At 32.1% G+C, this 14,899-nt stretch overlaps 2 protein-coding genes across 11 annotated transcripts in view; one reads left to right on the top strand and one right to left on the bottom strand.

Annotated features, from left to right (window-relative positions):
- pan (transcription factor pangolin) overlaps window positions 1-9,395 on the top strand; it is a 66,593-nt gene extending 57,198 nt beyond the window's left edge. For 9 of the 10 annotated variants that reach the window (XM_041776714.2, XM_070287581.1, XM_041776712.2 and 6 more), the window contains one exon: window positions 4,738-9,395. In XM_041776714.2, coding sequence (XP_041632648.1) covers window positions 4,738-5,842 — 1,105 coding nt within the window. In that variant the 3' untranslated portion in view covers window positions 5,843-9,395. The remainder of the gene's footprint in view (window positions 1-4,737) is intronic. The other variant, XR_011445458.1, reaches the window with a different exon arrangement.
- A 1,961-nt stretch (window positions 9,396-11,356) lies between these two features.
- Gar1 (Gar1 ribonucleoprotein) lies at window positions 11,357-12,304 on the bottom strand. The gene is made up of 3 exons (XM_017161247.3): window positions 12,145-12,304; window positions 11,699-12,073; window positions 11,357-11,625 (listed from the first exon to the last, which is right to left on the bottom strand). The coding sequence occupies exons 1-3, from the start codon at window positions 12,254-12,256 to the stop codon at window positions 11,489-11,491; spliced, it is 624 nt and encodes a 207-aa protein (XP_017016736.1). The 5' UTR covers window positions 12,257-12,304; the 3' UTR covers window positions 11,357-11,488.
- Window positions 12,305-14,899: the final 2,595 nt, after the last annotated feature.

Genomic DNA, 14,899 nt, shown 5'->3' with positions numbered 1-14,899 from the left:
AAACACCATTGTTTAATTTTTTTTTATTAAAATAAAACATATTATTAAATATTATATATAATATATTGATCCGAAAATTACAAATATTGCTTAAAAAAATTGATAACTAACAAACAATTTAAAAATGAGTCTATATAATTTATTTAAGTTTCGGTTGTCTTTGTAAGAAATGAAGATGACTTGACGTGGATTTTAAGGATCATTGCAAATAATATATTTATATAAAGAATATTGGTAATTTAAGGATCAATCTTAAGTTTTTATATTTTTAAAAAGTCATATTCTATTTAAACCTTAAAAGTGTTTTTTAAATAACACGTAGAAAAACCCTGATATACATTTTGAATTAAAGCCTAATATTGTTGTTGTTTTACCCGTTGTTCTATAGTCGTTGTTAATTAAAGCAGTAAATTAAGCAATTTGTATGTTGTTTGAAAAAGGTTTCACTTATTTTTAATATTATTTAAATGTTTTATTGGTAGTACGAGCTATACCAGCAATAACCGCATTATGATTTCTTTTAAAATATAACAATTGGCTTTCTTATTTAATTGCCTTTTTTAAAGCTTGCGGTTTATATATAGATTAATATTTTTAATATATTCAAGGCACGATTTACATACGCAGGGAAAGAGGCAGCAGAGTAGTCAATCTAACAACGTCCGTCTGTCCGTTTCTACGCAAACTATCAATTTTGAAGCTATCTGAATAAAGCTTTGGAGATAGTCTTCTGACTACTACTCACTTTCGGAACGGGCAGGATCAGCTGACTATGTCCTATAGCTGTGGAACAATCGGGAAATTTGTAGAAAAAATTGTATGGTCTTTTTGTATTAATTAAGAATTTGGGATTTCTTTTTTTGAAAATCTGATGACTATCGTATAGCTTCCATAGAATCGACTAGGAAATAGTTACAAGAGCTCGATTCTTCATTATTTTTATGAAAAACAACTTTAAAAAGCGCATATTTTGTTTTGATAATAACTTCTAAACTAGAGGCAATTTGCTTCGACTCTTACTTTCTAACATCCCGCTGAGAATGCAAGGATTCAAAAATAAACGATATTTCCTTTTGCAATTACCTATAACGGTAATATTTTGATTAGCATTGTTGTTTTCTTTTATGTCCCGTGCCAATCTTCTTCAAATTGAATAAGAAGAAAGGAAGCTAACTTCGGCACGCCGAAGTTTTTATACCCTTGCAGATTGGTTTTGATATTTATTTAATACATTTAAATGCTGAAAAGACACACAAAACAGATTTTCATTAAAGTTGACCTATACTTATTATATTTACAATTTGACAGTTACAGTTTTACATTCTACCGATCGCTTCTATGGAAGCTATATGAAATAGTTGTCCGATTTTTATGAAATCTAAAACAAAATTCTAGATTAATAACAAAAGCTCATATCTCAGAGTAGATGAAAATACGTTGAAAAACAACAAAATTATTTTTTTTTCCTATTATTTTTCCGATCGTTTCTATGGCAGCTATGTATAAGATATACAGGCCTGTTCTAGTTTCCACTCGGAAGTGAATTTGATAACATTTTCGGATTTCCCTTTAACATAAGCGAATTTCCCTTGGTGATTAAAGGAATTTTTTTTTAATTTCCCTTAAATTCCCAAACAAAATCAGCTGGTCGCTTTCAACAAAAGAGATTTCCTAGTCTAAGATTTTCTAAAAGGGGCTGATCAGATTTTGGCCCGCTGTAGTCTCCAACTCATAGATAGTAATGAAGCTCTAATTTACTTAATAAAATCGAAGGAATAAGCATTTACGGCTGGAAATAAACATTTTGAAATATTTGTAATTGCAACCAGCTGTTCTGGTCGCAAAATGCTCGAGAGTAGAGTTGCCGAGGGTTAAGAAATAATTCCCTTCGCATAACACTTAGTTCAGTTTGTAGATTAAACTGCCTGGTATTTTAAACAAAAACACTTTTTCATATACTTTACCCTAATAGCAGATCGTTTAATTGTAAAACAACATAAAAAGTAATTGTTCAAAATTTATCTTAAATATATGCCGTTTTTTTGAAACGCTGACCACCCTTAAATGGTCCCTCTCAAATACGACACAGCGGCGGCGGATTTTCAATAATCTTGAAGGTTAGAATCGAACCGATTTTAAGGTGCACCCAGAAAATAATTATTTTTAAATCAAGTAAGTTAGTATTAATTAATTCAATTGTGCAATAATGTTCCCAAAACTTCAAGGAATAGATTACAATTAACATTTGTAATATACATAATCGCATTGTATTTTAAAATAATTAATTTCTGATTTTGCTGATTTGAATCCGTCGGCCAAATGGCACACGGAAAGTTTCCGTGCGTTTCGTCTGCAAATTAACAGAGACTTAACAGAGGGAAATACGAATCCGTAAGAATTTTTCGGAAGTGAACACTAGAACAGGTCAGGGAAATCCGAATCCGAATAAATTTTGCGGAAGTGGAAACTAGAACAGGCCTGATAGTCGTCAAATTTTCATAAAATAAAAACCGAAATTCTGCAATAATATAAAGTGGCCATATCTCACAAATGATGCAAAAATGTTGGAAAACAAACAAGTTACAATTTTGTTTTCTAAATATTTATCAAACATTTTTATGGCATCTATATGATATAGTCGTCCGATCCGGCCCGTTTCGACATATATAGCAGTGAGAGTATATAGAAGACTATATGCAAAGTTTCATTCAGATAGCTTTAAAACTGAGGGACTAGATTGCGTAGAAACAGACAGATGGACAGATAGACAGACGGACATGGCTAGATTGACTCGGCTGTTGATGCTGATCAAGAATATATATATTTTATTGGGTCGGAAAGGTCTCCTTCACTGCGTTGCAAACTTGTGACTGAAATTATAACACCCTGCAAGGGTATAATGAAGAAAGAAAGCTAACTTCGGCTCGCCGAAGTTTATATATGGGGGGAAAAATGTGGCGTGCGACAGGGATTAAAATTCAAATTAAAAAAACTACCTAATATTTTTAAGTCAAACCAAATACATTATGAAGATAAATTTACACATTATTGATTGCATTAAAATCTTTCATCACGTTTCGCAGAAATAAGTGCTGAAAGTTGTTTTTTTTTAAAGGGAATTCTGCACGGTCGCGTGGGACTGCCCCTAATTATTGTAAATTTCTTGAAAACGAGCAATTTTCCAAAATTGACCAAGACCTTTAAGTTTCAAATTTTGTAAAATTAATATAAAGTCTTTTCCCATGTTTTTTTCAATTTGAATGCGTACAAATGTCGCGTTAGACATTAGGGAGTTGCCCATACAAAAAATATTTTTATTTATAAGTCATACACGAAAATTAGTTTTTTATAAAATTTCAAAAACATATTTTAAAATCGTATACAATAACAATATTTTGGATTTGAAATATCTAAGTTAATATAAATTATAAAGATATTTGCTGAACAACAAAAAATATACCTATTATATTAATAGTTTCACAGTTATATTTTTACATTCACAGCTTTAGTTTTTTCCCTTCATCTACCGATCATCCTTATGGCAGATATATATTTTTCCAATTTTAGTAAAAATAAACCGAAAATGTGAAATAATTAAAGATGACCATTTCTTCAAGTAGATGAAAATAAGTTGTAAAACAGCTATGTTATAATTTTTCTACAAATTTTACGGTAATTTCAATGACAGATATGATATAGTCGTTTATTTTCATAAAACTAAAACCAAATTTCTGAATGAATACAAAATTACCATTTCTCAAAGGAGATAAAAATTTGTTGAAAAGCAAGGGTTTAATTTTTTCTTTTTTCGTTTTAATGGCATACGACGACTATATCATATAGTTGCCATACAAATGATAGACAAATTTTTAGAAACAAAATTATAACTTGGCTGTTTTTCAACATATCTTAATAATTTCTCAGATATGGCTATTTTTAATTATTTCGGATCTAATTTAATGAAAATCGGACGACTATATCTTATAGCTGCCATAGGAACGATCATGAAATTAATAGAAAAAAAATTATACCTTCGTTGTTTTTCAACCTATTTTCATATATTTTTATTATTTCAGAATTTTGGTATAAATTTTATGAAAATCTGACAACAATATCATATAGCTGCCATAGAAACGATCGGTAGATGTAAAGAAAATGTAAAACTGGGAATGTAAACTGTAACTGTCAAACTGTAAACATAATAAGTATAGGTAAATTGAAATGAAATAATATCTGCAAGGGTATACAAACTTCGGCGTGCCGAAGTTAGCTTCCTTTCTGGTTTAAATGTTAAAATTAGAATATTAAAAATTTTTTTTTTTAATTTGATTAGTTAAATAAAAGCAAACGTGGAATGCAAGAAGAATATTACAATTTTCGGCATGTTGTTTGTTCCCTGTATATCGACATAAAATTCCACTTCAGTCAAAATAAAATTTTTATATAAAAAGCAGTTGCATTTTTTAAGAAGCGCATGCGGATAAATTATTTGTTTTATAATTATTTTTAATAATAGTAATCTGTGTGTTTTTTGTGTGTTATTTTTTTTCCAGGTTTTTGAATACGAATACCGAAATCCCTCTCTTGAGCATGAAATCCTCTTATGTTTGTGTATTCAATATTTTTGGAATGTCTATATCTTTGCACTTTTAAGATTACAAAATTTTTTATAAACACTTTTAAACTTATAAACCATTTTTATTTTTGTTTTTTTTTTTTTGCTTTTATTTTTTTTAGGCGCAAGAAGAAATGCATTCGTTATATGGAGGCAATGAATGGAAATGGAGGAATTTTGGAAGATGGAAGCGGCATGGATGATCATGGAAGCGACGACGATGACGACGATGAGGACGATGATGATGTCAAGCTTAATGGAAGCTGTGGAAGCGTCGATGCAGACGAAACTGCGAATAAAATAGATGATGATGCGGAATCCTTGGATCATGGATCTATGTCCAGTTTTGCCCAGAGTCCATCGACCACCACTACGAGCCTAGCAAGTCCTTTAAATATGATTAATTTTATTAATCCAACGACGCCAAATCCAGCTGCTCTATTGATCAATTGTAGTGCTACAGAGCAGCAGCAGCAACAACGTTCGACATCAGTTTCTACAACGTCTACATCGGTATCAGCCTCGAGTGGTAGTGGCGGGACAACCCCGAGTACCTCAAGTACAGTTTCGCCCGTAACAACTGGTATGCCAGGGATTAACAGCAGTATTCCGGGAGCTAACTGTATTCCAGGAGCAAGCGGGACTTCCTCATCTCAAACTATGTTGCTGGGCAATCGTTTTAGTCACCTGGGAATGGGGTTAAGTCCCGTTTTTACCACAACATCAACCGCAGGTACAGGTTTAACTACTAATAAGCTAGAACCGTTCTTTGGTAATAATATTAGCTTAAATAATTTAAACAATTCTCAAATTCCAATTCCCGTAATGCCAAACATTATACGAAATCCAATTGGTGCTAATCCGCGAGACATTAACAATCCCCTGAGCATTAATCAATTGACAAATCATCATCAGCCATCTTCGCTGTTAAAGAGCAGCTTTAGTCAACATTTACACCAACAACAACAGTTGTTAAATGTTACCCATATGACGACAACGTCTGCAGTAAATAACAAAAATAAAGTGGTAGTGGCTAGTAGTAATAGAAATGATGCAACGACAACGGCAATGATGTCTATAAGTTCCCATCATGCTGAAAAAACCAGCGCTGCTGAATGTCATAGTAATCATGAAAAAAACACTGATCATCATCAGCAATCAAATGCTTCCGGCAAGACTCCATCAAGCGCCGGCGCTACAGAAACTGGAGCCATCAGCGTTTCATAACAGACACAGAGAAGAATCTTTAGCAGAGGAAACCCAAATACGTTTATGTACAGGGTTCAATTGTTTTCGCTGTTTAGAGCCTGTTCTCGGACATTGCTCTATAAAGTAATAGGTGTCCCATATATTAGACACCTACATATGTGCGTGCCAATGTTGTTTTCTAGACTGTCCAGAGTAATATTATTATAATATTAGGTGGTCTCATCAGCTTTGTAAGAACGATAAGCACTTGCTGCAACAGCAAAATAGAGCAGCTCTCGCGATGAGCCCACCTTATACTATAGAAGAATCGTGGTCCAGAGCAGTCGCCTTTTAGTTTTACACTAGCATGCTCCGAGAGTATTCGGTTAAAAAATCTAAGCAAATGACCCTACCACAACTTTTTTTGTGACAGATCGTCAGATTTATATGGAACAACTAATTGCAACTATTTGAGAACTGTATAAACACCATTATGTGCAATAATCCTCCTTTACACAACTATCCCATCGCCATTCTTCCGTAAACAAAAGTGGCCATTAAATAAATACTACTTAGTGCCAACAAGAAACAATATTACTTCTTTTAAAATTAATTTTAAATTTAAAAGGTATCGATTTTCACAAAACCAGTAAAAACAGCTCTGTCGAAGGCCAAACAAAGACTTATTGATTTCTTTCCCTAATATATATGTATATATATATATATATATATATATATATATATATATATTTATTTATCTATATATATATATATATTTATCTATATATATATATTTATATATATATATATATATATATATCTCAAGCTAGAGGCAATGCCAAATAGATCAGAATAATAAATAAAAATACTACAGAAAACAAAACAAGGTATCTACTACCTTAATTTGCTAATGGATTATTGAAATCTATTGAAAAAAAAAATAATTTTTCCGAATTTATTATTGTTTTTCTTTATTAATGTAACATTTTGTTTCAATAATTATTTGTCTCAAGTAAAGTTTTATTATAGCCTTGTAAGGTATAATAATTTCAGTTGGAAGTTTCTGTTCCTATTAACTAGTCGAAACGAGCTAGACCACTATATCATATAGCTTACATGGGAAATGTGACTATATCATATAGATGTAATAGGAAAAATATAAAAAATAATGGGGAAAAAATCCAAATAAATTTTTCAATTATCTAATTTTAAAAATTGCAAGGCGTTCCAATGTCTGCTTTTCTTTTTTGATATCAAATAACTACCAATATATGGTATATTTAATGCCTTTTAACTTTTAAAAAACATTAAAAACAACAATACCATAATTAAAAACCACAAAAAATAATCATTTTGTCTTGCTATAAATGAAATTTTTTTTTGTGAAAGATAAGGCAAATGGTTATTTCAAAACGGTTCTTTGTCATTCAGAACTTTATTTTTCATATATATAATAAACCAAGAAGATGTCACGCATTCGGGACTTTATTTTTCATGTATTTAATAAGCCGAGAAGGTATAATTTTTTAACTTTAAAAAATATATATAAAACTTTGTAAATAGACAACCACTTTTACATAGAATATACTGATACTGACAAATGCTTACGAATTTATTGACCATAAGACCTGATATAACTACTTACTATTCCAAACATAAAAAACGCCGCGGATTTATAAGAAACAAATTAAATTATTAAATGAATCGATCATTTATTTGTTTTTTTTGACAGAGTTTGACGCGCGTTGTATTGCAATTTTTTAACTAGTCTCGAGATTCTGTTTTTGTTAAAGTTTATTACAACAATTATCATGCAGAATTAAATAATAGTATGTTTTCCTACTGAAATTTTGGTTTGCAAGTCACATCAAGAATGAATAATTCTTGCCTAGTTTTTTGCTGTAAATATTTTCTGGCGATCATTATGTACTTAATTAAACATATCTCTATTTCCGTAACAGTAAGTAAACACTCCATCATATCCCAAAAAATATTGTATTGTGTAATTTAAATATTTAAAACGCACGAGAAAAAAACATAAATGGAAAAACTAGAGCCTTATGTAAATCCATGGTCAATCATACATAAATTAAACAAAACAATATATTAATGAAAAGAAAATGTAAGCTCGATCGGCTAGTCAACAAATGGGCATTGTGTATTGCGTTATTCATTTATTATTCTTGAATGAGAGTGAAAACATTTAAACATTTAAATAATAAATATAAAGTGACCAATATTAAAAAATACTAATATGAATTCAACATACATATACAGACAGTTATATATCTTTTCTAACCCTGAATTTTAAAAACAAACCGATTATATTCTTGATGTTTTTAAGCAAAGAAGTTTGCTTTAATTCTTTAATTGATGTTTATATGCACCAGAGCTAACGTTGAGAACAGTAAAAACTTAATTTTAGAACACATAATAGGACTTAAATTAAAAAGGATATAAATAAATAGTTTAGACCGAGAGCCAATATTTAATTAATAATAATTCAATATATTTCGCAGCATGCGTATTTCTGGTAAAGTAAAGGGGATCTACAGTATTTACATTACATGAACAGACAGAACCCACAAAATTAAAAATTAAATATATTGCTGTGATAAAATAATTACGGATTTATATATGGCTCTAGTCATGTGTGGATATTGTATATAAAAGTAAAGTAAAGTAAACTCGCAAACAATCTTACAATCCGTATAAGGGAATGCGTCTTGATAGGATATGATGTATTTATTATATATTTGAATCAATGTATATATAGCCATTGCCAATTTAAAAAGACTGTTTAAAGCATATTATATATGTTTCGACTTCATAACAAAATTAAGTAATAAAGAAATAATAATATTAAATAGATATATTGATTCATTTGGAATCCTTTTATTCATATTATGTGTCTTTATGCTTAGTTTTAAAATCTCACTTTTATATAATTTGTATTATATAAAGTGCACATTCATGCTTCCATTTTTTCTGTGTTTTTTAAGATTTTGTGTTCGCTGGAACGATTTTGCAATATTTACTTGATATATTTTTATTTATTGAAGTCAGTTTTTAACAAATGTAAAATGTAATCATTATTGTTATAAGTGTCTATGTTTTAGTATTATATTTTGTCGAGTCAGTGAAGTTTTTAAGTTAAGAACCAATCTCGTTTCTCTGAATAATACAGAATAAAACATAACGTTTTTGAAAACAGTAAAACCTATGTTATAATACGTATATACATATAATATATATTGTAATAATATTAAATTTCTTATACTATTATTCGCAGCTAGGAAGTTATATATGTAATAATTAAGCACTTTTTAAGTCAATATATAATTATTGGACTGATAGATAGTGGCAAGGGTTAACAAAAATATGTATTAAAAGATAGTAATAATAAATGTTACACTATCATTTAAGTGAATAATATATATTGGCAACATGATAGCAATCACACAAACGTAAAGAATTAAGTAAATATAATACTTGAAAAAAAAAAACAATTAATTAACGTTTAATAAATATATACATAGAATTAAAATACATTATGTACGCTTTAAAAATAAAAACAAAAATATGTTGAAAAGTGTGGCAATATTTTTTTATTATTATTACCATTATTATTATTCATGCAGTTAAGAGGGTTTCCGTGCCCATACACACAGAATTGAATATATGGTAAGAATTATCCTTATAAACAGCTATATACTATTTAATTATTATTATTAATTGGCTTAGATCCATAGTGGGGAAAGGACGAAATATTTGTTATTGAAGTTGTAGACAAAAACTTCGTTAAAAATATTCCAAACTTAAGTTTTGGGGAACCCGAAAAAGTACCGTTTGCGGTCCTTTGACGATACTTGAATAAGTTAGTTTGCGGTTTTTTGACGATACGTTTTAGATACATTTTTGATATCTATTTCCAATTCTAATTTCTTTAGGATATCGATTTTATTTAAATTTAAATGAAACATAAATTTATTTATGTTTATCAGTATTTATTATTATTTAACTTCAAAAATAAACATTTAACTTCAGATTAATAAACTTTAAAAATAAACTTTATATTTCAGCATTTTCTTGCCCTATATAGGCTCGGTTCTCACCAATTCCTTTTTCTACTTTCTCGCCTCTCTCAAGCGGGGTCGAGAAGCGTTTTCAACGCCAGTGCTCTTTCGGTGCCTTGGTGTGGGTGTATCGTTTCTTTCGCGTTCCTTCCACACTTCCCCTTCGGTGTGGATAGTAGGAGACGCTCTAGATATGTTCCACTTGACCTCATCATGGACCTGCCAACCTATCCTCGGTGCGCATCCCAGGCGATATTTGTAACATTTTTGATTGAATGGTGAAATTCAGTGCGTGTACATCATTAATCTTTGCAGCAAGAATGGGTCCTTGATTTAAGGGGTTATATACAGTTGTACCGCGCAAAAAAATGAAATTTTATCGATTTTTTTTAAACCATAAAAAATAATTATTAAAAATGTTTTGCCGACGTTGTTTAGTACATGTTTCTGGGTTCTTATTAAAATTTTTTCATAAAAAAATATTAAATAATAAAAATGTTATGGCCGAATTCCAAGATGCTCTTTTTTCGATGGTGACTTGCGGTGGACATCATATCCCGAGATCGGTTAATCAGAAATCAAAGATTGAAAAAAATTTCGTTAGTATATTGTATTGCCTAGTCCCTGGACGAAGTATTTGTAAAAATGTTGATAAAAAAAATGAAGACGATTTAAAAAAAAAAAATTTCTTTTTCAAGGTATAAGATTTTCGATTTTTATGCTCTAAAAAAAAGTTTTCAAAAAAATTGAAAATTCTTAATAAATTATTATAATAAATAAGTGGTCAAAATCAGGTGTTGATCGGGGATTAATAGTTTTTTAGTAATCGTGTCCACCGCAAAGGTAATTTCGAAAAAACAAGATTCTGAGATAATCGCGTTTAATGTTTCAAGTTTGTTCCAGTCGATGTGCAGGTAGTGCGCTATAATAGCTACAACCTCGGTTCTAATGAATTTTTGTGAGAGTATTCGCAACAGTATATACTTGGAGAATATGCAATTAAAAAAAGTAGATTTTTTCATCTATTACAACTGTATATAACCCCTTAACCAAGCATAATTTTCACTTAGGTTTGGGAAAACATTTTCAATAAGAGCTAATTGGGAGTCTACAAATCGGCAAAAGTAGTTGGTAAGAGAAATTAATCCAGATGTCGCATCAACTGGGACTTTTCCATTTCCAACAGCTAACAATTGTTTGGATAATTGTGCAGCACTTTGATTATTTTGGAGTTGAACTCTCATATTAGTGGTCAGCGATGTTTTTACGTTATGATGATGCCTTTACGTGATGCCTTCAGGCAAGCATTCAATTCATCTGCACGCGTTCCACGGGTAATTACTGGCAACGTCTGGCTGAAATCACCTGCAAACAATATCATCAAGCCGCCAATGATCCTTCAGCATGATATTGCTTCTTCGCTGAACGACAATATCTCGCGATTTAGTTGGATCAATGACGCTCAGTGATCGCAGACTTTTATTTATGAAAGTAATGAATCTTTATTTGGGGAAATTTGTTTTTCAGCTGTTAATATTATAGAAAAAATTCAAGCACATGTAATGTTGCAAGGTTTCTTTGTGATTTGAATATTGTAACCACAAAAAACCTACCAACGCCCGCGTCCACCAGAGGAGCCACCTCCTCTTCCTCTATTGAATCCACCTCCGCCACCGCCACGCCCTCTAAATCCACCGCCGCTTCCAAAATTATTTTTTCCGCCACCTCGCGCAACGCCGCGACCAGCTATCGAAGATAGAAGAATAAAACAGTATTTAAAATATTATAAAACTTTATACATATATCTTAATGACTTTACCTGATCCACCGCGAGATAACCCTCCTCGAAAGCCAGAATTACCTCCAGTTCCACCGCGACTGCACTTTTTTAGAGCTCCCTTCGGTTGTGGGGGCTTAGGTAGAAATCTAGCGATTGGCAATAGTTTGCCAGGATCGATATATAAAGATTGATTCGGATTAAAGCTATTGGCATAAACATTATCCGACAATTTCACGGATACGAAGTAATCACGAACTGTTCCAAATATTTCGTCAATCTTTCCTATTTGTTCTTTATTTTCAAGAAATATGGGAGCATTAAAATACGGAACATCTTGAATTCCAACTTTGCAGACCAGATCGTTTTGGCAGGAGTAAACAAAGTTACCCAATGGAATAACACGATCTGGTGGGCCTGTAAATTATATATGCATGTGTTTACGCGTTTTAGTAACGAACTTAACTTTTTAGTAAGACCTAACGTACCATTATCAAATGTTCCTCGTCCACCACGAGGGCCACCTCTGTTAAATCCTCCGCCTCCGCCGCCACGAAATCCTCTGCCAGAGCCACCACCACGAGGCCGTCCAAATCCCATTTCGAATTTTAATAACAAACCTTAAAACACGTGCTATGTGAGGTAAAAGAAATAATGTGACCGTAAACAAAGTTACAAGATATCACAAAATACCATACCGCCTTATACGATGCAGTTTTTCCACTGAACATATCACTGTGGAGCATCGATGTTTAATACGGTCTTCCCTCACAGCGCATCTGTGAGGAACGTTTGGGATTTTTCGCAGATGCGAAACTCGTGTTCCCACAGAGCGTCAAAGTGCATCTGGCATCCGAACAGCTGATCGATCAGCTGTGGCTCATGAAAACGTAAACAAAGACTGTCGAATTGGCAGTTGCAAATTTGAAATGGAGCATTTACCAACTATTTTGGCTGTTGTACAACAGGGAAAGGCACAGATTGCGTCAGAATTTATCCGCACCAAATTTAAATGAATTAAATGACAAGGAATTTTAGTTTTCTAATGATTTTTCTCTAACAAAGAGCAAATTCCCCGAAGAGTGTCTATAGGTGGTATAGGCATCCAAAATCTTCAAAATAAGGTAGAGGCAGGCGGTTTATATTAAATAGTAACAATTGGGGACATATTGGGGCAAGAATATACAGAAAAAACAACTATTTTGGGCATGCTTGTAGCTTTGGCGCCACATTTTAAATTCCATATCTCATTCAACGGACGGTAGATGCGCTTTGACGGTGTGTGGGAAGACCCTATAATGAACAACATCAATGTTTGAAAATAAAGCACAATTTTGTATTCTGCGCTATAAAATTAAATAACAACATGGGAAGACCCTATTAAGAAAATTAGAAACCACCGAAACACTATCGCCTAACTATTGCCAAAAAACAGTTGTAAAATTTAGATGCACTCGGATGCGATACAAAATAAGAAATTTCGGAACGGCAAATTGAGCGACAGCTGTTATCGGATGGTGGATGGAACTCTGTGTTAATCGGAATTTCACATCGGCTAAAAAATTATTTATTTATTTATTATCTCGCCAACGGTCAACCTTAACTGGCTACTCAACTAAAAAACTTAACTAACTGACATTGGTTGTGGATAGATAAAGAAAAATTCCTTCTTAATTAAAGCTCTTGGTAGGCAAGGGTCCAGTCGCATATTTGGCGGTAGATTGTTGTAAAAGAATAAGGCCCTATAAATAGGCTCATTTAAAGCATAATTCGTTCGACAAATAGGCAAGAAAAATGGCTCAAATGTTCTTAAGTGTCTACTAGGAACAGAAAAATTTATACATCTAAGCAATGGAGGACAATCGATTTTGCACGAAATAATGTCGAAAATGACAAGTAAACTAGTAACGATTCTTTTATCGTGTAGACATGACAAGTGCACAAGACGACATTTAGCGGAATAGGAGGGAACTGGTTCATGGAAATTTAGGGAATTAAGGGCAAAACACAGAAACTTTTTCTGAATACGTTCTAGGCGGTTGGAATGTACCGATCCAGTCGGGTTCCAAATGAACGAAGCGTACTCAAGCTTGGACCTTATAAAAGAAAAAAATAAGCTAAGCTTGGTGTAAGGGTCAGTGAATTGAGCCGCATTTCGCTTTATAAACCCATACATAGCATACGCTTTTGGAACTATATAGTTTATATGGTCAATGAAGAGGAATTTAGCATCAAACATAACTCCCAAGTCAAGTGCTTCAGTTTTGCATGCAAGGAGGCAGGAATCAATCGAGTACGGAAAAAACGAATTGCTGAACCTTTTGCTGTACGTGACAGTGAAACATTTGGACAGGTTTAAAGGCAGCTTATTCCGAGAGCACCACTCTCCAACTCTGGCCAAATCATCCTGAAGCATATTACTATCCAGGACCGAACTTACCGACTTGAAAATTTTCAGGTCATCGGCAAACAATAAAAATTCCGAGCTCTTAAAGCATTGGCCAATGTCATTATACCCTTGCAGGGTATTATAATTTCAGTCAGAAGTTTGCAACGCAGTGAAGGAGACGTTTCCGACCCTATAAAGTATATATATTCTTGATCAGCATCAACAGCCGAGTCGATCTAGCCACGTCCGTCTGTCCGTTTCTACGCAAACTAGTCCCTCAGTTTTAAAGCTATCTGAACGAAACTTTGCATATAGTCTTCTATATACTCTCACTGCTATATATGTCGGAGCTGCCATACAAATGTTTGATACATTTTTAGAAAAATAATTATAACTTGGATGTTTTTTTAACATTTTTGCACCATTTTTTAGATATGGTCATTTTATATTATTCCAGAATTTTGTTAAAAATTTTATGAAAATCGGACCACTATATCTTATAGCTGCCATAGGAACGATCGGGAAGTTAATCGAAAAAAAATTATAACTTCGTTGTTTTCCAACGTATGTTTATCTACTCTGAGATATAAGCTTTCTTTATTATTCTAGAATTTTGGTAAAAATTTTATAAAAATCGGACAACTATATCATATAGATGGCATAGAAGCAATCGGTAAATGTATAAAATATGTAAAGCTGGGAATGTAAAACTGTAACTGTCAAACTGTAAACATAATAAGTATAGGTAAAATGTAATGAAACTCAGTTTTTTGAGTGTTTTCAGCATTTAAATCTATAATATAAACATTGAAACCAATCTGCAAGGGTATACAAACTTCGGCGTGCCGAAGTTA

The sequence above is a fragment of the Drosophila kikkawai genome, chromosome 4, assembly GCF_030179895.1.
Source record: "Drosophila kikkawai strain 14028-0561.14 chromosome 4, DkikHiC1v2, whole genome shotgun sequence".
In the NCBI taxonomy this organism is placed as follows: Eukaryota; Metazoa; Arthropoda; class Insecta; order Diptera; family Drosophilidae; genus Drosophila; species Drosophila kikkawai.
This window is presented reverse-complemented; position numbering and strand designations above follow the sequence as displayed.

Bases quoted from the DNA above. Each gene is read 5' to 3' on its own strand.
- Gar1 (XM_017161247.3), bottom strand. From the start codon at position 12,256: ATGGGATTTGGACGGCCTCGTGGTGGTGGCTCTGGCAGAGGATTTCGT. The intron at 12,074-12,144 runs GTACGTTAGGTC...TATAATTTACAG, and splicing joins ACGAGGAACATTTGATAATG to GCCCACCAGATCGTGTTATT. The intron at 11,626-11,698 runs GTAAAGTCATTA...TATCTTCGATAG, and splicing joins GTTATCTCGCGGTGGATCAG to CTGGTCGCGGCGTTGCGCGA.